The 25,779-nt window shown below is 39.9% G+C and overlaps 1 protein-coding gene across 3 annotated transcripts in view; it reads left to right on the top strand.

Moving 5' to 3' along the window:
- Positions 1-25,779, top strand: part of LOC126092590 (anoctamin-1-like) — a 266,356-nt gene that overhangs the window by 186,477 nt on the left and 54,100 nt on the right. For all 3 annotated transcript variants that reach the window (XM_049908280.1, XM_049908281.1, XM_049908282.1), the window contains 4 exons: positions 9,625-9,782; positions 9,957-10,125; positions 10,242-10,474; positions 21,131-21,291. In XM_049908280.1, the coding sequence (XP_049764237.1) occupies positions 9,625-9,782; positions 9,957-10,125; positions 10,242-10,474; positions 21,131-21,291 (721 nt within the window). The remainder of the gene's footprint in view (positions 1-9,624; positions 9,783-9,956; positions 10,126-10,241; positions 10,475-21,130; positions 21,292-25,779) is intronic.

Raw genomic sequence — 25,779 nt, 5'->3', positions numbered from 1 at the left:
ATGGGGACCTTGATCAAGCGTGACTTCCTTTTAACTGTACGGTATATGTTACATTGCATTTAGGAACTTTTGGGTAATTCAACATGTATCAATAATTACAGATTTCTGTAGTTGTATATATAAGTTTGGATGTAGCTGTATTGCATTGATGTGCTGGTGGATATTGTGTGGTATGACTCCTGTAGTTGATAGTATAATTGGTATAATGTCAACTTTATCCTGATGCCACATGTCCTTGACTTCCTCAGCCAGTTGGATGTATTTTTCAATTTTTTCTCCTGTCTTCTTTTGTATATTTGTTGTATTTGGTATGGATATTTCGATTAGTTGTGTTAATTTCTTCTTTCTGTTGGTGAGTATGATGTCAGGTTTGTTATGTGTTGTTGTTTTATCTGTTATAATGGTTCTGTTCCAGTATAATTTGTATTCATCATTCTCCAGTACATTTTGTGGTGCATACTTGTATGTGGAAACATGTTGGTTTATTAGTTTATGTTGTATGGCAAGTTGTTGGTGTATTATTTTTGCTACATTGTCATGTCTTCTGGGGTATTCTGTATTTGCTAGTATTGTACATCTGCTTGTCATTTGATCTACTGTTTCTATTTGTTGTTTGCAAAGTCTGCATTTATCTGTTGTAGTATTGGGATCTTTAATAATATGCTTGCTGTAATATCTGGTGTTAATTGTTTGACCCTGTATTGCAATCATGAATCCTTCCATCTCACTGTATATATTGCCTTTTCTTATCCATGTGTTGGATGCGTCTTGATCGATGTGTGGCTGTGTTAGATGATACGGGTGCTTGCCATGTAGTGTTTTCTCTTTCCAATTTACTTCCTTCGTATCATGTTTATGTTATGTGATCTAAAGGGTTGTAGAAATGGTTATGAAATTGCAATGGTGTAGCCGATGTATTTATATGAGTGATTGCTTTGTGTATTTTGCTGGTTTCTGCTCGTTCTATAAAGAATTTTCTTAAATTGTCTACCTGTCCATAATGTAGGTTCTTTATGTCGATAAATCCCCTTCCTCCTTCCTTTCTGCTTAATGTGAATCTTTCTGTTGCTGAATGTATGTGATGTATTCTATATTTGTGGCATTTTGATCGTGTAAGTGTATTGACTGCTTCTAGGTCTGTGTTACTCCATTTCACTACTCCAAATGAGTAGGTCAATATTGGTATAGCGTAAGTATTTATAGCTTTTGTCTTTTTCTTGCTATCAATTCTGTTTTCAGTATTTTTGTTAGTCTTTGTCTATATTTTTCTTTTAGTTCTTCTTTAATATTAGTATTATCTATTGCTATTTTTTGTCTGTATCCTAGATATTTATAAGCATCTGTTTTTTCCATCGCTTCTATGCAGTCGCTGTGGTTATCCAATATGTAATCTTCCTGTTTAGTTTTTTTCCCTTGACTATGCTATTTTTCTTACATTTGTCTGTTCCAAAAGCCATATTTATATCATTGCTGAATACTTCTGTTATCTTTAGTAATTGGTTGAGTTGTTGATTTGTTGCTGCCAGTAGTTTTAGATCATCCCTGTATAGCAAATGTGTGATTTTGTGTGGGTATGTTCCAGTAATATTATATCCATAATTTTTATTATTTAGCATGTTGGATAGCGGGTTTAGAGCAAGGCAGAACCAGAAAGGACTTAATGAGTCTCCTTGGTATATTCCACGCTTAATCTGTATTGGCTGTGATGTGATATTAATTGAATTTGTTTGGATATTAAGCGTGGTTTTCCAATTTTTCATTACTATGTTTAGGAACTGTATCAGTTTAGGATCTACTTTGTATATTTCCAATATTTGTAGTAACCATGAGTGAGGTACACTATCAAAAGCTTTTTGGTAATCAATTTATACGTAGTATAGCGACCTTTGTTTAGTTTTAGCTTGATATGTCACCTCTGCATCTATTATCAGTTGCTCTTTTCATCCTCGCGCTCCTTTGCAACAGCCTTTTTGTTCTTCATTTATAATTTTGTTCTGTGTTGTATGTGTCATTAATTTCTGTGTAATGATTGAAGTTAATATTTTGTATATTGTTGGTAGGCATGTTATGGGGCGATATTTAGCTGGGTTTGCTGTGTCTGCTTGATCTTTAGGTTTCAGATAAGTTATTCCATGTGTAAGTGTATCAAGGAATGTGTATGGGTCTGCAATGTAACTGTTAAATAATTTAGTTAGATGTGAATGTGTTGAGGTGAACTTCTTTAGCCAGAAATATGCTATTTTATCATTTCCAGGGGATTTCCAATTGTGAGTAGTATTAATTGCTTGGGTGACTTCATGTTGCAAAATTATCACTTCAGGCATTTGCGGTATCATCTTGTGTGTATCTGTTTCTGCTTGTATCTACCGTGCATGCCGGTTATGTTGTACCGGGTTTGACCATATGTTGCTCCAGAAGTGTTCCATGTCTGTTATGTTTGGTGGATTGTCTATTTTAATGTGTGTGTTATCTATTGTCTGGTAAAATTTCTTTTGGTTTGTGTTGAATGTTTGGTTTTGTTTCCTTCTATTTTCAAATTTTTTCTATCTTCTAAGTCGTTAGGCCAATGCTTGTAATTTCTGCTTCTTTTCATCTATTTTTTTTTTCCCCTGACATTTCATTTCTTATAAATTGTGTTAGCTGTCCGATGTCTTTTCTCAGTTTTTCTATTCTGATCTGTAGCCTGTGTTGCCATGCTGGTTTTGTGGATTTCTTCTGTGTGTTGGTTGGCTCTGATCTCTGCTTAGTGTGTATATTAAGTGTAGTGAGTGCTCCTATATAAACCAGTAGTTGTAACTCTTCCATAGTTGTGTTTTCATTTATTTTGTTGTGTATGATTGTGTTGATAGTTTTTATTATTGTTTCGACTTGTGGGTTATTTGGCGGTCTATGCAAGAATGGTCTAATGTCTGTATTTGTGTCTTTATATTCTATATGTGTCAACTGGAAACTTTCTTCTATATCTAACATGTGTGTTACTTCGAGTTCTATTTGTGCTTGTTCTGGTGGCTGTCTCAAGATTTCGTTTTCCTCTGATTGTTTAATTGATGCATGTTGTTCTTTGTTTGTTTGCTCTGGGATGTTTGAGTCCATTACTGTATTTTCTTCTTCTTCTGATTGCACATGATTTTGTTCCAGTATTTGTTGTACTTGTTTGATGTTTTCTAATTCTGACTGGGGTATCCTGTTATTTTTTATTATTACACGGATCTGATCAGCTAGTCATTGTTCTGTTAAAAATTTTAATTCTGGGTATCTGATAATAAATGTTGTGTATACTTGTGATCTGTATCCAGTTATGTTGGTTCCTAGGTTTGTTGCTTGGTAATAACAGAACATGAGGTGTCAATTAACTTCATCTGACCATCTCATCCTCTGTCTTTGTTTTCCTTGTAGGGTGGTTGCAGGAAGCATATCCTGCAAAACACCTCTATTTGGATTTAAATCATTTTCCAGTTGGCTAGCAGTGTCGTTACCATTGTCTGCGGGCGTAGGGTTCAAACGTCGTCCCCAACCATGACGGCACTTGTCCGAGGCTTCTTTAGTTCTGTCATGTTTTATTATTATCATTATCATTATTATTATTCTTTCTTTCTTTCTTTTCTCAGACGTTATGTCTGGTCAAAAATGGAAAGTGACGCGGGCCTTGATCAAGCGTGACTTCCTTTTAACTGTATGGTATATGTTATATTGCATTTAGGAACTTTCGGGTGTTTGAACATGTATCAATAATTACGGATTTCTGTAGTTGTATATATAAGTTTGGATGTAGCTGTATTGCATTGATGTACTGGTGGATATTGTGTGGTATGACTCCTGTAGTTGATGATATAATTGGTATAATGTCAACTTTATCCTGATGCCACATGTCCTTGACTTCCTCAGCCAGTTGGAAGTATTTTTCAATTTTTTCTCATGTTTTCTTTTGTATATTTGTTGTATTGGGTATGGATATTTCGACTAGTTGTGTTAATTTCTTCTTTTTATTGGTGAGTATGAGGTCAGGTTTGTTATGTGGTTATTATTATTATTTATTATTATTATACTGAGTAATATAAATCTATTGTAAATTTCGGCTCGTCAGCAGGAGTGCACAGGCACGCACACCTGTGCAGCCACAATGTTTCTGTGTGTGTGTGTGTGTGTGTGTGTGTGTGTGTTTGTTTTACATTCCACCAGAACATACATTGCCATATTTATTTTTAGTTTAATCAGGGTAACTTGCAAGAGCCAACATAGTCAAACAAAACATTTAACCACAATATATTGTTTTCATTTAATTTATACTAAATAGTGCATTTTATAAACAAAAATGTTACAGTAGAGAGGTAAAATACTACAGAATTTATTTTTATTGTCACCTGTGGCACTGCGAGTAACAGTAGCTTATTTAATGACTATGTAAGCTGTGATCTTGTAAGGTTGTCTGTTTATTCTGCAGCTTGTCACAGTAACAAGTACCAAACTTTAAACAGGCAGTATGAATACAACTCTTATCCCTGGAATGGATGGGTGAAAAAAAAAAATGAATGGACGGGATGGGTCTGACAGACCAACTTTTTATTTACCTACCACACTAATGAATACATAAATTTTTAACAGCAGTGCCAAAATACTTATTTTACTGTTTGGTACTTAAATTTATCCTCCATATCCTTAAAAATAGGGTTATTCCTTTGAAAATCAGAGAATCAAAGTATTCAATTATTAAACACATTCTTGGAAATTTAAAACCTTTTTTGAAGTTCTTGTCCTTAGAAGTTATGAATTTAAGATCTTCACACACAGTATTATACAATACTACACATTTACTGTATAGTACAATCTAATAAGAAAAATGGTTGTGACTTATTATGATATACATGTTACTGGTCAGAACTTCCTTCTGAGTGGTAATCCCAGAAAGAGATTCTTCAGGGAGAGTCTTTTGGTTAGCTCCCTGTGCCATGTGTGGTTTATCAGTTCCAAACCCAGTCACTTGAGAAATAGTCGTCTTGAAATATCAGTCCTGTGTTTGCTTTGTATACTGCAAATACGTTTATACCAGCAACATTCAAAATAGCACTAGGCCAACATCTTGTTTGCCATCTAACATTATATTGAACACATGCCATCAACCACATCCAGTCTGCTCGTTGTTGAATTCTAGAACATAATGATATCTGATATTTATCAAATTATGTTCCTGCATTGATTTTATTGCTTGTATGCCATGGTGATAACAAAATTACACTTTTATTTTTCTTTGGCACATACGACACCAATAGGAAATTGATATTAAACCAGAATGTGTACGAATGTATTTCTATTTTCTTGTGAGGAAAGACGTCTGAAGGAATATCTCTTCTGTTGTTTTGCAATTTTCCAAGGATTGTAAACTTATAATCTGTGAAAAGTTTTCTAGCAGGAGTGTAGCTCGTGAACCAGTTGTCAGCGGTAATATTCCTTCCTGTACCCTTCACTGGTTCTAAAAGTCTTAGCATAACATCATCAGTTGTGTTACTCACCTGAAAGAAATCTGTAGGTTGTTGTTCCAAATTTTGTACATACTACACTTTTGCATCTCCCATGATAAGTATTTTGATCCTATGCTTTCCAGGTTTTGAAGGAATGTGCACTCTGAAAGAACATCATCCCCAAAAAGGTAGAAACATTTCATCCAAATGGAATACAGTGGTATAAGGTATTCACTCGTTGTGTAGTGCCTTATGTAGTTTTTTGGGGGCTTCATCACGTACAGGGGCCAACTTAGCACCTTTTTAACATTCCTCTCGTGTGTGAATATCATCTTAATCTAACACATCTCAAAAGAAAATTATCTTTTTAGTGACATACTTGGTGGGAAGATTTCTGTCCCTGTGCCACAAGTGTCTCAGAATTCTTCCATATTCATGTTACCCCCACGAAGAATGCCAAAAGTGTACAGAAGACCCAAAAAGGCCTTGAATTTCTCTTTTTTCAAGTTTATAGCAGTATTTTGGTCTCTTTTATAAAGAGGTTTTATGTGATCTGTGTAAGAATTTGTGCTCTCTGTGATCAAGTCAAGCAAATCATCGTCAGTGAACAGTTGTCAGGGCTTGACAATGATGTTAGCATTTCTGGCTTCCCGAGTGATGCCAATCAAATGCAGTATTGTATTATTAGATGTGGCATGGACATTTTGATGGGGAACATTTTTGAGCCATTTGGTTCGCCCTTCTCTCAACGAAAAGCAATGTGATGATTTGCTGGAAGAGGGAACACAACCAACCATATTAGATCATAGATAATCTTGATCAGTGTAAGTGAGTGTAATCACATTTCTGATAGGAGTAATGATGTTATTTTTGTTGTCCAGCTGTTCAGCACTCATTTCACTTTCTGTGTTATAACCACTTTCAGGAACAAAATTTGTATCTATATTCGAATCATCATTATTACTTTCTAATAAGTTTTTCAATTTCTTCCTCACTTAGTGGACACTGATAAGCCAGTCACAATCAGTTTTACTGCTCACAACCAGTGTAACAAGAAAACTGCATAAGTAGAAACGGTTAATGTCAACAAGCAACTGGGGAACAGAGGAATGATGAAACAAGTAGTGGGGTCTAGGAGTGTTAACTGAAAGCTACAATAAGTAGTGTACTCTAATAGATATTTGTAAAACAAAATCCTCCTCTGTCTGAGACCCAGCCTGTCATTTCTAAGGTTAAACAAGTTTTGCTTTCCTCATAACATGCCTAATGGCTTTTCAACACTAACTGGCACATGGGCTTTCTCTATGGATTTTTGTAATTTCCAATTTTATTCCATTGCAAGTGACTCAAGATTTCATTTTGATACCATATATCTTTTGCAGTTCAAGGCATTGGTGGATTGAATTCTGATTCATTCCTAAATTCTAAATGTGCTTCCTTCCATCATGCCTTCCTTCTCCCACAATGAAATTTTGGATAGCTTATTAAGTAGAGCAGGGATTCAGCAATGAATGCTGTCTTTGTCTGTATTTGTATCCTGTTTGCTTCATCCATTGTGTTCGTTTGGTTTCAAGATAGCAGCATTCATATTCTACAACAACAACAACAACAACTACTACTACTACTACTACTACTACTACTAATACTACTCAATAAAATAATTTTTCTTTTATTTCCTTTCAATGAATATTGTGATCAGTAAAGTGCATCTCATTTGACAGGTCCTGCAATCCTTCCTCACTTTCACAAAGGACAGAATGTCAACAGTGAATCTTGTCAGTTTTATCCTTTCACCTTGAATATTGATCACACTTCTGAACCTTTCTTTCATTTTCTTTGTTGCTTCTTCAGTATACAGGTTGAACACCTGTGCAAACAGACTGCATCCCTGTCTTATGCTCTGTTTAATCTGAGCACGCCTCTTTTGATATTCATTCTTATTTTGCCTTCTTTGTTTTTGAATATATGGTCTATGATGACTCTTTCCTTGTCACGTATATTTATTTTTATGAAGATTTCAAACGTCTCCCACCATTTTACATTGTCGAATGCTTTCTTTGGGTCATCAACTTCTATGAAAGTGTCTTGATTTCTCTTAAGTCGTATTTCTGTTACATGCACAATGTCAGAACTGCCTTTCTGGTACCTTTACCTTTCCAAAAGCCAAATCGTTCACCATCTGACATTTAATTTTTTTCTCCCTTCTGTAGGTCATTGCAATCAGTAAAGCGAATGCATGAACTGTCAAGGTGACTGTACGGTAGTTCTTGTGTTTATCTATCCTTACTATCTCCTCGATTCTGTGGATAATATTTCAGTGAAAGTGAAAGTCTTGTAGCAAGTCTCCAATCTCATAGATTCTGCACGCCAAATTGAATAATGATTTGATTGCCATTTCCCCCAGTGCTTGGAAATTCTGCAGGTATGTTGTGTATCCCATGTGTATTGTTTGATCACAAGTCTTCCATACCTCTTCAACCTCTTACTCTAAAACTGTATCCCATGTGAGCTCCAATTCAACACCCACTTCATCCTCTATTGTGTTATGTGCTTATTTTTTCCACTTTTAATGTTGATGCCTTGGCTTTTAAATTCTCTAAAAAATTTTACTTTTCTGTCTACTGAAACTGTCCTTTCACGAAACTTTTCCTTTTAGCCTAGACAAAATGAAACAGAAGTAAATATTTGCTACCAGTTACTGCATGTGTCAAAAAAGGTTTCAGAAATAGCCATCGTTGATGTACTGGTTGAATACTGTTATCATTTACCTTGTATATTAAATCATCTTTGAAAAAATAAATCTTATCTGTTATCTTGTTACAAGAGCTTCAAGATAGATTGTTCAGAGTACAAAATAAGTTTCTTTAACTGAGAATATATTGGTATTGCTATAAATTTTAATTTATATGTGTTGCATGAGTTAACTATTGTTTTACCTGCTGGTTATTGTAGGTTTTTGATGTAGCAGTATGCCTTGTCTGACTGGAAGAGATTTCAGTTCAGTCCTGTCTGAAGATGGGTTACTGAAGTGTAGGTCTACACTGTTGATGTCAGTCTGCTGTACACTTCTAAGACCCGTATTGTGTTTGAACATAATTTCTGTATAATGTTATCATTATTTATTTAATGAGGAGTGATGTGAAAACTATCACCTTAACTCCATCTAAAATGTCCAGAAGACTCCAAATAACCATCATTGTTGCAGACTCTAAAATGGTGTGTGTGTGTGTGTGTGTGTGTGTGTGTGTGTGTGTGTGTGTGTGTGTCAAGCGAAAGAGTTTCACAAATTGAGCAAGTCAGTAATATGTTGGCCCATCTCTGGCCCTTATCCATGTAGTTATTTAGATTGGCATTGATTAATAGAGGTGATGGATGTCCTCCTGAGGATACCATGTGAGCATTCTGTCCAAGTGGTGCCTTAGATATTCATCACGAGACGATTGTAAGACCCTATCTATAACGCTCCAAACGTCTCAGTTGGGGAGATTTCTGGAAACATTGCTGACTAAGGTAGGATTTGGAAGTATGAAGATGAAGATGAGCAGTAGAAACACTCACCATTTGCAGGAAGGCTTTGTCTTCCTCAAATGTAGGTCTAGGACAGCTTGCCATGATGCGTAACAAAGTGGGTAGTAGAATATCATCAATGTACCACGGTGCTGTAAGGGTCCTGTGGATGACAATCAAAGGGGTCCTTCTATGAAAAGCAATGACACCCCAGACTATCACTCTTGCTTGTTGGGCCATATATGTCAAGTTACAGCCAGGATAGTGTCCCATTGCTGTTTGATTCATCTCCAGACACATCTTCGTGGGGATCAGTTCGAAGCAGACTCATAACTGAAGATAATTATATTCGTGTCAATGAATCCCTTTCCCTAGCCATCGTTTTTCTATTTGTTTCTCGGTGTCATTCTTTCTCTTAGGTAGTTATCTCTTTTACACATTTAACTAGCAATATCCTTAGTTCTTTATATTAAACCCTGTGATGCAGAATTTATAATATTTCTTTGGGATCAACACTACTTGATTTATAGCTTTACTAATTTAGATTCTCTTGTGCTGGAGGAATTTTTTTTGTACACATGGCAGATGTGTATTCTCAAAGAGCCAATCGTCCAATGATAGTAGCATAATATTATATACAGTATATCACTTACTGTTTCAGTTTGATGGTGCATACTTAGAGGAACCTTCATTTGACATAATGCAAGAAGTCAAATCACTTGTGAAGCGTGCCTTAGAGTTTGTACGAGTGGACCCCAAAGTGTTCAAGCCAGTGGAACGAAAGTTAACTGCAGAGTTTAGTCGAGATAAAGAATATTTGTAAGTTGTTAGACCTTGCTTAACATAAAGTGAAATCAACTGTTAGTAACAAAGTGGAGTACAAATTAGTAAACTTCATTATAATACATTTATAATCTCACATATGACCTACATTGATGGTATAAAATACTTACCATTGACTCTAAGATTAATGCACTATTTTTTTTTTTTTAGATTTGATGTTGATGCACCAAATTTCTTCACACCTGCAGTAAGGATCCTAGTTGTTGATTTTATTTTACAGCGGCAGAAATTTTCTGAGGATTCTGGGGATTTATTTTCATTTGGAATCAATAGATTGATTACAGAAGGTGTTTACAAGGCGTCTTATCCTCTCCATGATGTATGTATCATTGCCAATTATAAGTTCTCTAATAATGAATTATCAACTATATATTTTTGCACGTGTGTGCTATTTCAGTCAAAGTAATAATGATGTGTACTTGAATTACTTTTCAGGGTGATTTTAGAGACAGATCATGCATGAGAGGTCTGTTATTTCATGAGTGGGCATCTGTGCAAAAATGGATAAAATTCCAGCCAGTAGATCATGTAAAAGATTATTTTGGTGTAAAATTTGGATTATATTTTGCTTGGCTTGGTTTTTATTCTCATATGTTGATACCTGCTTCAATAGTTGGTCTTATATGTTTCTTCTATGGAGTCTGTACTATGTTTTCGAATCGCTTAAGGTATGTTGAATTTACTACTTAGGTTGTGATGTTATACTTTTAATGTAAATATCTTCAAGATAAAGTGAAATGTATTTGTGACTTGCAGTGTTGCAGACAAATTTGTTACAAGGACTTATTACTGTTGAACATATTATTGAAAACCCAACATTCCTAAGCTCACTAGCAACATATGAGGGCAGTTCAGAAAGTAACCTCCGATCGGTCACAGTGCGGGTTGTGGGGGGAGTAGCGACGCCATCTGTGCGTTCACGCACTCAACAGGTCAGTCGGCATCAAGCCGTGGTCGAGTGAACGTCTTACCTGCGCTAGTTTAGTTTTTGTGGCAGTTTGAAATGTTTGCTGCAATAGAAAACCCCGCCAAATGTGAAGTGCGTGCTGTCATAAGGTTTTTTACAGCCAAAGGATATTCTGCAGCAGCTATTCATCGTGAGCTTTGTGCCGTGTACGGACCAAGAGTTATGAGTGAAGGAGTTGTCCGTGAATGGGTACGTTTATTTAAAAGTGGATGAAAAAACGTTCATGATGAAGAGAGGAGTGGTAGACCATCATTGGTGACTGACAAACTCGTTCAGACAGTTGATGCAAAAGTTCGTGAAAATCGACGTTTCTCAATGTCGGAGTTGTCTGCTGGTTTTCCACAGATTTCTAAGACTCTCTTGTACGAGATAGTGACAGCAAGATTGGGTTACCGTAAGTTCTGTGCACGATGGGTGCCCAAAATTCTTACCGACCACCACAAAACTCAAAGAATGGCCTCTGCATTAGACTTTCTGTCACGTTATGAGGACGAAGGAGAACCATTGTTAAACAGAATCGTGACCGGTGACGAAACCTGGATTAAGTACGTGAACCGTGAGACAAAAGAACAATCAAAGATGTGGGCACATTCAAATTCGCCTACCAAACCAAGAAAAGCCTCGCAAGATTTTTCTGCCAGAAAACTGATGGCAACAGTGTTTTGGGATGCCAAAGGGGTGTTGTTGGTTGAATTCATGGAACGTGGTACGACCATTAATCAAGACATGTACTGTGAAACAATAAAAAAGTTACGACGGGCTATACAGAACAAACGCCGTGGTATGCTGACTTCCGGTATCGTTTTTTTGCACGATAACGCCCGTCCTCACTCTGCTCGCAGAACAACGGCCCTTCTTGAGTCCTTCAAGTGGGACGTTATCAACCATGCACCTTACAGCCCAGACCTGGCGCCAAGTGATTATCACCTCTTCATGCATTTGAAGAAATGGCTCGGGTCACAGCGGTTTGATGACGACGAAGAGCTCAAAGATGCGGTCACAGGCTGGCTCCAGGCACAAGCGGGTGATTTTTATGCAGAAGGAATTTCAAAGCTTGTGAAGAGATACGATAAGTGCCTCAATCGCTATGGAGACTATGTAGAAAAATAGTGCAAAGATGTAGTTGTAAGATGTATATATAAAAATATTTTTATTTAACTTGGTGTATTTTTTTAAATCAACCGGAGGTTACTTTCTGAACGGCCCTCGTAAATTTAATGGAAAATAAAAGATCTGTGTTTGAGTGACGTGGTGAGCCGTGGATGAAGCGTTCTGTGAAACATGTTAATGTAGAGTGTGGAAAATCAATTAGGAGACAGTGACTTTCACACATTGGTGTGATTAGTACATTGCCCCTTACTCTGTCTCACCTTCCATGGAATGGTTTGCATCTGAATGCTTCTGGTATGAGACAGCTCACACAGCTAATTACCAGAATCATTTAGTCTGTATCCATCCTGTCCAAGTGATCTCCAACAGGTTCACTAGGTCTCTTTTAGGGTAAATTCAACTGAAAGTCAGGGCTGCAGAATAAATATAGTTACAATTGAAACAACTAATAGTACAGTGAAATAATGCAACATGGACAAAACCAAGGAGATTACAGAAAATTCGTTTACTGCCTCCCATCAAAATGTCAGAAGCATTGTAAGTAAAAAAGAGGAGGATTTCTCATATCCACTCAGGAAAACGAAGAGGTGTATAGAATTTCAGCAGACTTGTGTATGTCAGACTATCACATGGAAATGATTGAAATGGAAAGTTTCATAATTCTCAATAGAAAGAAATATCACATTACTGTAGAACCGGAAAGAAGGGGGAAGTAGATAAACATTTAAAAAATGGAGTTAAGTCCCCGAATTTTGTGTTGAACAACCCTTTGAAAATTGCATCACATTAGGTGAGCAGCAAACACACAAGCTTATAGACTAAACCATTTACAGAATAGTAGTAGAACTGTCTTAAATGGCATACAGGTCTGGAGATTGTTTTGATTAGGTTGTGGTGGTGGTCGTCAGTCAGTCAGTCAGTCAGTCAGTCAGTCGGAAGACTGGTTTAATGAATGCAGCTATTCGTGCTGCTCTATCCTGCACAAACCTCATCATCTCCAAATAACTATTGAAACTTACATCTTTCTGATTCTGATTATTATATTCATCTCTTGGTCTCCCTCTGCGCTTTTTACTCCCCACAGTTCATGACGATACTACATTGGTGATCCTTTGGTGACTCAGAATGTAGACTTAACTGGAAAATTCTGTGCTTGTAATGACCAGTGTAACCCACATTAGTAAATCCTGGTATTTCGAGTTGGTTGATAACTTCCTCGAGCAGATGAGGCTGTTTTAGGAGTAGAATCCTTCTTCTTTTTCTGGTTGAAATTTTTTCAAGGATTTCTGTTCTCCCTTCATCCTAGTATAGCATTCTGTGCCAAAATGACGTACCTTAAGTCTGTTCATATCAAAATTACTTTTTTGCTCCATTTGCCTATACATGGAGTTGGAGGTGTTTGTGCGTCCAGTTGTTATAGTTGTGTAGACTTTTTGCCACTGTGCCACATCACAGCATTGAATGGGGTACACCATCTATGTGGTTGCCTCTGTGTTGTACTCTAGTGAAGAAAGAACATGTAGGGAATTTAAACACAAAAATGATACCAGCAGACCATGTAATAGGTATAAAACGTGAGAGCTTGACACACTATGTCTATAAATCTCCATCATAGAAATAGCCCTTAAGTATCTTTCCCAGTGTAACCATTCGGCAGTCTATGGTGATGATATTAACTCTCAGCACTCTAGATGGGGCTATCTTACATCTACAGCTGAAGGTACTGAATTAAGACTGGGCAGACAACCAGGACCTACATCTCCTGTTCAACCCCCAAAGATTCAGCACCCTTCAAATCAAAGGTGGGTGCAACGTCAACACTTTACCAACCTTCATCACACACGAAACAATAGGCACATGCAAGCTGCAAGAAGAGTACTCGAGGTATTCCCAAGGGGTCAGCACCCTCCAGTAATTGTAGAGATCAGATTATTAATCCCAGTTACAAAAAACTCCCCAATCCGAAGCTGGGGCACAAGGATAGCTGACTGGAATAAATATGAATCCTTTGAGAAGTCAATAAATTGGATATTGTAGAGACCTGAGGACTACAAAAGATTCACAAATGTGATAAATAAGTGACCCTAAGTGCTATTCCTCACAGGGTTACCAAGGCATATACCCTGTGCTGGATGAAAAGTGGGAAGCACTATTCAAGCAATTTAAGAAGAGCAAGGATAATGAGGAATGACTGGTCAACAGTATGAATCAGGAATGCAGCGGCAGATGGAAGGGAGCAATATAAAGGCTAGGCTTTTACCCTTTACACTAGGAAGAACTGAGGACTTTTTGGTAGGGAGCACACAGCATGTTATCTTGAATGGGGAGAGTCATTGTCAGATGTAGAAGTAACTTTGGGTGTGCTCCAGGGAAGTGTGTTAGGACCCTTATTGTTCATGTTATGTATTAGTGACCTCGCAGGCAATATTAATAGGAACCTCAGGCTTTTTGCAGATAATGCAGTTATCTATAATGAAGTACTATCTGAAAGAAGCTGCATAAATATTCAATCAGATATTGATAAGGCTTCAAAGTGATGCAAAGATTGGCAACTTGCTTTAAATGTTCAGAAATGTAAAATTGTGCACTTCACAAAATGAAATAATGTAGTATCTTGGGACAGTAACATCAGTGAGACACTGTTATAAGAAGCAAAATCCTATTAAGTACGTGGGTGTAACACACTGTAGGGATATGAAATGGAATGATCATATAGGGTCAGTTGTAAGTAAAGCAGGTGGTAGATTTTGTTTTATTGGTGGAATTAGTCTACAAGGGAGATTGCTTACAAATCATTCTTGTGATCAGTTCTAGAATATTCCTCAAGTGTGTGAGACCCATACTAAATAGGACTGATAGGGGATACCGAACGTATAGAGAGAAGGGCAGCACAAATGGTCACAGGTTTATTTAATCCATGGGAAAGTGTCACAGAGATACTTTAAGTGACAGAACTAGAAGACTCTTGAACGTAGACATAAGCTATCTTGAAAAAGTCTATTAACAGAGCTTTAAAAACCTACTTTAAATGATTACTCTAGGAATATACTACAGTCACCTATGTATTGCTCACATAGGGATCGTAAAGATAAGATCAGAATAATTATAGCAGGCAGAGAGGCAGTCAGTCAGTCATTCATTCTTCCCGCACTCCATATGTGAATGGAACAGGAAGAAACCCTAATAACTGGTGTAATGGGATATACCCTCTGCCACGTACCTAATGGTGGTTTGCAAAGTGTAGATATAGATGAGCTTGGGCCTGCTGCAGCAATTAGTTGGTGCCACAGTGCCTCAGACACACTCCCTTGGCCCTAGTGCATCTTAGATTGCAATTTTCCTGGAACAAACCTCCTAAATACAGCTGAAAAGAAAGAAATTTCTGAAAACATGAGCAATATATTAATAATCTAGCCAATATGAACACTGTGAAAGAAGGGGGAATTAGAGGCTACCCAGGCCTGAAGCTAACAAAGACAGGAGAAGCAGCTGAACCTGATGAGATCCTGTTGTAATTCTTGAAAAAAAAAATGGAATTTTAGGTAGTAGGGCCAAACTCTTCATGGAATGCAACAGAACAGGTATATTTCCTAAGATATGTAAAGAAACAAAAATCATTGCGATGCTGAAACACAGAAAGACTGAAGCTCACCCATAGAATTGACTAGACTAACTTCATTTACAGAGGAAAACTTCCTACATACCAAACAGGTTTTCGAGCAGGTAGAAATTGCTGAGATCAAGGGCTGGCCTTTACAATCCTTATTGAGGAAGACTTCCAAAATAAAATGAAAACCAATCTGATTCTCATAGATCTAACATTAGCTTACAATACAGTATGACCTTGAGGAGCCACTGCTTAAGCTAGCTAGAATTATCAAACAAAAACTTAAGTAAGTTTTGAAACTTCCTGGCAGATTAAAACAGTGTGCTGGACTGAGACTGGAACTTGGGACCTTTAGGAGACGAGGTACTGGCAGAAGTAAGGCTGTGAGGACGGGACGTGAGTCATGCTTGGGTAGCTCAGTAGTAGAGCTCTTGCCCGCGGAAGGCAAAGGTCCCGAGTTTGAATCTCGGTCCAGCACACAGTTTTAATCTGTCAGGAAGTTTCATATCATCGCACACTCCGCTGCAGAGTGAAAATCTCATTCTGGTTACTTAAGTTTTACTTACATACAAGTTAACAAATGGGAAAATCAGTTTCACTTCATGGTACGAACAACAAGAGCATGGTTGTAAATAATGGCCTGCTACAGGGTTCTGCACTAGCACCCATTGTTTTCAATTTTCATGTTGCTGACATGCCAGACACCAATTCATGTGTCCATACTAAAGTGAAACTTGTAATGACCTTGACAATACACTGACTGCGGACCTGGAAGTACTGACACTTACATTTACATCTACATCCAAACTTTAACAATAGAAATACAAATAGGAAGCTACAGCTCTCTAGAAGTGGTCAACGCATCAGACATAAGGATAAGCTTAATTACTTGGGCGTGGACTAAATGTTCCGTAATGCTATCTTGTTGAAACTGGGTGCAGCAACATGGGGCTGTCCAGAAAGCACAATGAGAACTTCAGCACTAGTCCTTGTTTGCAGTATTGCTGAATATTGCTCACCAGTCTGGATGAGAAGTGCACACTTAGTTAAAGTGGACATCCAACTGAAGGTGACAGTGCAGATACTCTGTGGAACAGTTAGGGCCACCCATGTGCGTGGCTCCCTGCCCTATTGAACATAGAGGCCCCTAAAATCAGATGAGCACAGTTAGCCACAAAAGCACACAGAAAAATCATGGGCAACCTGCATACAGAAAAATTGTGGGCAACCTAAAACTCCTTATAAACCAAGATCTTGCACCTAAAGACTGACTTAAATCTATATCATCTTGATTGAAAATTGGCAAAGAACCACAGAATTAAACTCAAAGAAAGCTTCAAACAACTATGGGCTGTAAGTGAATGTAAGAACCAGAATTTAGTGGAGGACCCCAGAAACATGATCAAAGAATTCAACCTTCTGAGGAAATTGTAGACAAGTTAGTACTGCGCCAGAATGAGTGCTGGAAGATGTAAGAATCTGATGAACAAATGGCACTTATCGGACAGTACTGAATGTTAATGCAGTGAAATCACATCAGTGCATCATTTACCTGCATGCGTAGTGCATGGTTATGAGGGTGAGCTAGACACAGAATCTATGACTGAGTTATTAAATGGCTTAAGAATATTAGTTAGGACGTATTATGAGCAAAACATGTGATGGGTGTTCAAAAGAAAAAGTACAAAACTACATTGCGAGTATAATTGACGTCTTTATTCAAAAGTAATCATCAGAGGCCTGAGCACAACTGTTCCACTGTTTCATGAGCTGGAGAACACCCTGTTCCCAGAAATGCTATGGTTATGACAGGAGCCAGTCCTCCACTGTGTCAAAAACATGGAAGCTGCAAGTTGATATGTCCAGGCTGTAGGGGGGGGGGGGGGGGGGGGGGGGGGATGCTCAAGCTGCTTCCACTTGAATTTGACCATTACACTGTGTGTGAGCTTGGGGACATGTGGACATGCATTACTGTGGAGCAGAATCACTCCCTTGATTGACAGCCCAGGTCATTTTCTCTTGATACACATTCGTAGATTACAGAGTATGTCTCAGTACATTTTCCTGTTGTGGGTTTTTCTTTGATGAGGGAATTAGATACGTATTGTACCTTGGCTGTTCAGAAAGATGGTAAGCATCATATTGCCTGGTGAGGGTACAACTTCGAATTTTTTAATGCAAGGTGATGACACAACATTTGCATCACTAGATGTCTCACTATTTTATCCCAAAGCAGCATGTGGCAATTTCAATTGGTTTGTTTATTACGATGTTTTGTACCTTTTCATTTGAACATTCCTTATATTATGAGATATCTCTAATACAGTGGTCTCCTCCAAGTCAACCAACATCAAGTCTGAAGACATTAATAAACCAAAAATCAACTTGTGCTATTCTCACATAACCTCCTGAAGCAATAGGTCAAGGAATTTGGGTGGCTGCAGTATTGATTGACTTCTGAGAAGCATTTGACTCAGTACCACAGCAAGATTTATTAACCATAGTACAATCATATGGAATAACAAACAGAATATGTGACTGGATTGTGAATTTCTTGGTAGGGTGGACACAGTGTCTCCCGAAGAAAAACACTAAATGTATTTCCTTTCATTTTTATGACTTTGACCAGCTGGAGTATATTGTTTTGCATATAGCATTTTCAACTGTAACTATTTGTTCAACAGCTGTGGCTTTTGGATGAATTTACCCAATAAAAGGCTTAGTGAACACAATGGAAAACACTGGGACGGGATGGATATTGCTTTTTCTAGACAGGATGCATCTGGCTGCGAGGCATGGAAGTAACATCTTACTGGAAGCATTCAGAGGCAAATAGTGACATGTAAGGTGTGATTTAATGAGAGATGATGCCTCAATCATTTCCATGTGTGAAGGTTTTCCTCCTGTGAGTGATTTCCACCTCTCATCATTTACGTGTTCTGTACAACTTTTCGTCAGGGGCATACTGCTCAAATAATAAGATCTTTGCATTTGTGCAAGGAGCATTCTCAGCAATGTGCTTGATGTCGTCTTCAAAGGCCACAGTCCAAATTGTCACTTGCTCCTCCTACTGATAACATGATCATCTTTTCCAAAATCCTTCTTAAAAGAGGCTAAGTCACAAGTGGCAGCACTGGGCCAGCACTTGGTTTAAAAATACTGTTTACCAGGTAATCATTTCACAAAACCTATGTAGTAGTTTCATCATTGGTGTTCTTGGTCTTCTGAAAATTTGTTTCCTTACACTTAACAAGTACCTTATACTGTGTACTGTCAACCTACTTCTGAAGTTCTGTTGCTTTGTGAAAGCTTTTGTTCACTATGTCCAAAGTGTTGAAGCTATTGGGACTGCTAGGCTGAAGGTATTGGACTGGCAGCATCTACCATATGTTTTCACAATTTTGGAAGGCTACATCATTTTAGCGCTAAATATTGATGCAGAACACAACAAATCTGACAGTCTTCAGTTGGTGTGCTGTGGCTGCTATTGTGGCACAGTACTTTTTGACAGACACTTCCTGCCTTGGAAGTTCTCATGTTTCTGGTAACTCAGTCCTATGGAGTAGAAATATATATACACTCCTGGAAATTGAAATAAGAACACCGTGAATTCATTGTCCCAGGAAGGTGAAACTTTATTGACACATTCCTGGGGTCAGATACATCACATGATCACACTGACAGAACCACAGGCACATAGACACAGGCAACAGAGCATGCACAATGTCGGCACTAGTACAGTGTATATCCACCTTTCGCAGCAATGCAGGCTGCTATTCTCCCATGGAGACGATCGTAGAGATGCTGGATGTAGTCCTGTGGAACGGCTTGCCATGCCATTTCCATCTGGCGCCTCAGTTGGACCAGCGTTCGTGCTGGACGTGCAGACCGCGAGAGACGACGCTTCATCTAGTCCGAAACATGCTCAATGGGGGACAGATCCGGAGATCTTGCTGGCCAGGGTAGTTGACTTACACCTTCTAGAGCACGTTGGGTGGCACGGGATACATGCGGACGTGAATTGTCCTGTTGGAACAGCAAGTTCCCTTGCCGGTCTAGGAATGGTAGAATGATGGGTTCGATGACGGTTTGGATGTACCGTGCACTATTCAGTGTCCCCTCGACGATCACCAGTGGTGTACGGCCAGTGTAGGAGATCGCTCCCCACACCATGATGCCGGGTGTTGGCCCTGTGTGCCTCGGTCGTATGCAGTCCTGATTGTGGCGCTCACCTGCACGGCGCCAAACACGCATACGACCATCATTGGCACCAAGGCAGAAGCGACTCTCATCGCTGAAGACGACACGTCTCCATTCGTCCCTCCATTCACGCCTGTCGCGACACCACTGGAGGCGGGCTGCACGATGTTGGGGCGTGATCGGAAGACGGCCTAACGGTGTGCGGGACCGTAGCCCAGCTTCATGGAGACGGTTGCGAATGGTCCTCGCCGATACCCCAGGAGCAACAGTGCCCCTAATTTGCTGGGAAGTGGCGGTGCGGTCCCCTACGGCACTGCGTATGATCCTACGGTCTTGGTGTGCATCCGTGCGTCGCTGCGGTCCGGTCCCAGGTCAACGGGCACGTGCACCTTCCGCCGACCACTGGCGACAACATCGATGTACTGTGGAGACCTCACGCCCCACGTGTTGAGCAATTCGGCGGTACGTCCACCCGGCCTCCCGCATGCCCACTATACGCCCTCGCTCAAAGTCCGTCAACTGCACATACGGTTCACGTCCACGCTGTCGCGGCATGCTACCAGTGTTAAAGACTGCGATGGAGCTCCGTATGCCACGGCAAACTGGCTGACACTGACGGCGGCGGTGCACAAATGCTGCGCAACTAGCGCCATTCGACGGCCAACACCGCGGTTCCTGGTGTGTCCGCTGTGCCGTGCGTGTGATCATTGCTTGTACAGCCCTCTCGCAGTGTCCGGAGGAAGTATGGTGGGTCTGACACACCGGTGTCAATGTGTTCTTTTTTCCATTTCCAGGAGTGTATAAAAAAAGTAGTAGGGCCCGTATTGTATTCTTTGTAAAGTATAATTATTAATTTTAATTTTAATATAGGTAGAGCACTTTGGATGTTTTTCCAAGCTGAAGTAAGTCACCTTCTGTAATATTGTTCCTGCACATCAGTTTATGCTGCTGTTACTTTACAGTTCTTTTTTTTTAAATAGCTAATACGTTCACCATGAACCAATTTGGTCAGTTCCTTTACCTCTTTCTTTGATTCTGACATCTGATTTTCTTATGGCTAAGTGCATGATGCACTTTTGATAGTACATTTAAAGGATACATGTCCTCTTACTGTGCTATAATGTGAAGGAATATGAACACTCCATTGCAGCCAGTTCCTACTACTTCAGTCGCACACATTGAAGTACTTTTTAAACCATGCTTGTTACAATTCTTCCAATGAAGATATTCTCTATGCTCAGTGTAGTAGTAGTAGTAGTAGTAGTACTACTACTGCTACTACATTTACCAGGTTTCAGACATTGATGTGAGTAATAATAACAAAGTTCTGAATTTCTTACAGTTAATGTTTGTAAACATTAAGATATCATGTGCATTAGTATTTAGTTCATTGTTACCAAAGTTTGTACTGGTAAAATAATAGCATGTCTTTAATTACAGTCAAGACATTTGCAATGAAAGCTTAAACATTACAATGTGTCCACTATGTGACAGAACATGTGAATATTGGAACCTAGCAGAGACGTGTACATATGCACGCATCACATACTTATTTGACAATCCATTTACTGTGTTCTTCGCAATATTTATGTCCTTTTGGGGTAAGTAATAACCTGAAATTTCTTTTTCTCATTCTTAAAGCGTCTGTCAAATTATTTCAATATTTTTACAGTTATCTGATATAATGGCAAATATTTGAATTGTTTGTTCAATGTTGCAGCAAAGTCATTTGTGTCAGATCATTAATACCTGCTAACCGCCTGCCAAAATGGCAACAATCTTGTACCTTATGTGAATTTAGACTTTCTTGGCAAATTTCATTGAGATGAGGAAGTCATCTCAGGTTATAGCTGCTGGTAATCCTTTCGGGATATGAGGTCATGCTCCAACGACCTCACATCTTGAAAGGTTTACCAGAATCTATGTCATCTGGTTGTTAAAGCCTTCATGCTATTATCTTCTCAGGTTACCAGCCAAGTTTAGTCATTGTTCTGTGGCAGCATTTCAACAAGTTTCAGAAACTTGTTGAAACATTGCCACAGAACGATGCCTTGACTCGGCTGATAATCCAAGAAGATTTCATCATCAATCTTGTACCTGTTCCTTGACTTACCCTCGGTTGCATCATTTACTCACTTTGCCTTTACATATGCCTGCTTGTGCCTGTATATGCGCGGATGGATGTGTGTGTGTGTGTGTGTGTGTGTGTGTGTGTGTGTGTGTGTGTGTGTGTGTGTGTGTGCACGAGTGTATACCTGTCCCTTTTCCCCCATAAGGTAAGTCTTTCCACTCTCAGGATTGGAATGACTCCTTACCCTCTCCCTTAAAACCCACATTCTTTCGTCTTTCCCTCTCCTTCCCTCTTTCCTGATGAAGCAACCATTGGTTGCGAAAGCTTGAATTTTGTGTGTATGTTTGTGTTTGTTTGTGTGTCTATCAACCTGCCAGCGCTTTCGTTTGGTAAGTCACATCATCTTTGTTTTTAGGTATTTTTTCCCATGTGGAATGTTTCCCTCCAGAAATGCTTAATTTCCATGTTAGAGCTCATTTTAGTTTCGTCAGTATGTACTGTACTTCCTCGATTCACCACCAGTTGGCCCAATTGAAGGAAGGTAATGTTGACTTCGGTGCTTGTAGTGACATGCAACTCATTGCCCTACAGTACTAGCATCAAGCACATCAGTACGTAGCATCAACAGGTTAGTGTTCATCACGAACGTTGTTTTGCAGTCAGTGCAATGTTTACAAATGCAGAGTTGGCAGATGCCCATTTGATGTATGAATTAGCACGGGGCAATAGCTGTGACGAGACAGATTTCCAGAATGAAGGTGTCCCGACAGGAAGACGTTCGAAGCAATTGATCGGCGTCTTAGGGAGCATGGAACATTCCAGCCTGTGACTCGCGACTGGGGAAGACCTAGAACGACGAGGACACCTGCAATGGATGAGGCAATTCTTCGTGCAGTTGACGATAACCCTAATGTCAGCGTCAGAGAAGTTGCTGCTGTACAAGCTACGGGAGAACCAGTTGTTTCCGTACCATGTACAGCGTGTGCAGGCACTATCAGCAGCTGATTGGCCTCCACGGGTACACTTCTGTGAATGGTTCATCCAACAGTGTGTCAATCCTCATTTCAGTGCAAATGTTCTCTTTACGGATGAGGCTTCATTCCAACGTGATCAAATTGTAAATTTTCACAATCAACATGTGTGGGCTGACGAGAAGCCACACGCAATTGTGCAACCACGTCATCAACACAGATTTTCTGTGAACGTTTGGACAGGTATTGTTGGTGATGTCTTGATTGGGCCCCATGTTCTTCCACCTACGCTCAATGGAGCACATTATCATGATTTCATACGGGATACTCTACCTGTGTTACTAGAACATGTGCCTTTACAAGTATGACACAACATGTGGTTCATGCACGATGGAGCTCCTGCACATTTCAGTTGAAGTGTTCGTACACTTCTCAACAACAGATTCGGTGACCGATGGATTGGTAGAGGCAGACCAATTCCATGGCCTCCACGCTCTCCTGACCTCAACCCTCTTGACTTTTATTTATGGGGGCATTTGAAAGCTCTTGTCTACGCAATCCCGGTACCAAATGTAGAGACTACTCGTACTCATATTGTGGACGGCTGTGATACAATATACCATTCTCCAGGGCTGCATCAGCGCATCAGGGATTCCTTGTGGCGGAGGGTGGATGCATGTATCCTCGCTAACAGAGGACATTTTGAACATTTTCTGTAACAAAGTGTTTGAAGTCACGCTGGTACGTTCTGATGCTGTGTGTTTCCATTCCATGATTAATGTGATTTGAAGAGAAGTAATGAAATGAGCTCTAACATGGAAAGTAAGCATTTCCGGACACATGTCCACATAACATATTTTCTTTCTTTGTGTGTGAGGAATGTTTCCTGAAAGTTTGGCCGTACCTTTTTGTAACACCCTGTATACAAACAAAGATGATGTAACTTACCAAACGAAAGCGTTGGTATGTTGATAGACACACAAACAAACGCACACACAAAATTCAAGCTTTCGCAATCCACGGTTGCTTCATCAGGAAAGAGGGAAGGAGAGGGAAAGACAAAAGGATGTGGGTTTTAAGGGAGACGGTAAGGAGTCTTTCCGCTCGCGGGATTGGAATGACTCCTTACCCTCTCCCTTAAAACCCACATCCTTTCATCTTTCCCTCTCCTTCACTCTTTCCTGATGAAGCAACTGCGGGTTGCGAAAGCTTGAATTTTGTATGTGTGTTTGTGTTTGTTTGTGTGTGTGTCTATCAACATACCAACGCTTTTGTTTGGTAAGTTACGTCATCATTGTTTTTAGATATATTTTTCCCACGTGGAATGTTTCCCTCTCTCTCTCTCTCTCTCTCTATATATATATATATATATATATTCCACATGGGAAAAATATATCTAAAAAGAAAGATGATGAGACTTACCAAACAAAAGCGCTGGCAGGTCGATAGACACACAAACATACACACAAAATTCAAGCTTTCGGAACCAACGGTTGCCTCGTCAGGAAAGAGGGAAGGAGAGGGAAAGACAAAAGGATTTGGGTTTTAAGGGAGAGGGTAAGGAGTCATTCCAATCCCGGGAGCGGAAAGACTTACCTTAGGGGGAAAAAAGGACAGGTATACACTCTCGCGCGCACACACACACACACACACACACACACACACACACACACACACACACACACACATCCATCCGCATATACACAGACACAAGCAGACATTTGTAAAGGCAAAGAGTTTGGGCAGAGATGTCAGTCGAGGCGGAAGTACAGAGGCAAAGATGTAGTTGAAAGACAGGTGAGGTATGAGCAGCGGCAAATTCAAATTAGATATTAGCGGAGATTGAGGCCTGGCGGATAGCGAGAAGAGAGGATATGCTGAAGGGCAAGTTCCCATCTCCGGAGTTCTGACAGGTTGGTGTTAGTGGGAAGTATCCAGATAACCCGGACGGTGTAACACTGTGCCAAGATGTGCTGGCCGTGCACCAAGGCATGTTTAGCCACAGGGTGATCCTCATTACCAACAAACACTGTCTGCCTGTGTCCATTCATGCGAATGGACAGTTTGTTGCTGGTCATTCCCACATAGAACGCTTCATAGTGTAGGCAGGTCAGTTGAAAATCACGTGGGTGCTTTCACACGTGGCTCTGCCTTTGATCGTGTACACCTTCCGGGTTACAGGACTGGAATAGGTGGTGGTGGGAGGGTGCATGGGACAGGTTTTACACCGGGGGCGGTTACAAGGGTAGGAGCCAGAGGGTAGGGAAGGTGGTTTGGGGATTTCATAGGGATGAACTAAGAGGTTATGAAGGTTAGGTGGACGGCGGAAAGACACTCTAGGTGGAGTGGGGAGGATTTCATGAAGGATGGATCTCATTTCAGGGCAGGATTTGAGGAAGTCGTATCCCTGCTGGAGAGCCACATTCAGAATCTGATCCAGTCCCGGAAAGTATCCTGTCACAAGTGGGGTACTTTTGGGGTTCTTCTGTGGAAGGTTCCGGGTTTGAGGAGATGAGGAAGTGGCTCTGGTTATTTGCTTCTGTACCAGGTCGGGAGGGTAGTTACGGGATGCAAAAGCTGTTTTCAGGTTGTTGGTGTAATGGTTCAGGGATTCCGGACTGGAGCAGATTCGTTTGCCACGAAGACCTAGGCTTTAGGGAAGGGACCATTTGATGTGGAATGGGTGGCAGCTGTCATAATGGAGGTACTGTTGCTTGTTGGTGGGTTTGATGTGGACAGACGTGTGAAGCTGGCCATTGGACAGGTGGAGGTCAACGTCAAGGAAAGTGGTATGGGATTTAGAGTAGGACCAGGTGAATCTGATGGAACCAAAGGAGTTGAGGTTGGAGAGGAAATTCTGGAGTTCTTCTTCACTGTGAGTCCAGATCATGAAAATGTCATCAATAAATCTGTACCAAACTTTGGGTTGGCAGGCCTGGGTAACCAAGAAGGCTTCCTCTAAGCGACCCATGAATAGGTTGGCGTATGAGGGGACCATCCTGGTACCCATGGCTGTTCCCTTTAATTGTTGGTATGTCTGGCCTTCG

Source organism: Schistocerca cancellata, chromosome 7 (genome assembly GCF_023864275.1).
Source record: "Schistocerca cancellata isolate TAMUIC-IGC-003103 chromosome 7, iqSchCanc2.1, whole genome shotgun sequence".
In the NCBI taxonomy this organism is placed as follows: Eukaryota; Metazoa; Arthropoda; class Insecta; order Orthoptera; family Acrididae; genus Schistocerca; species Schistocerca cancellata.
This window is presented reverse-complemented; position numbering and strand designations above follow the sequence as displayed.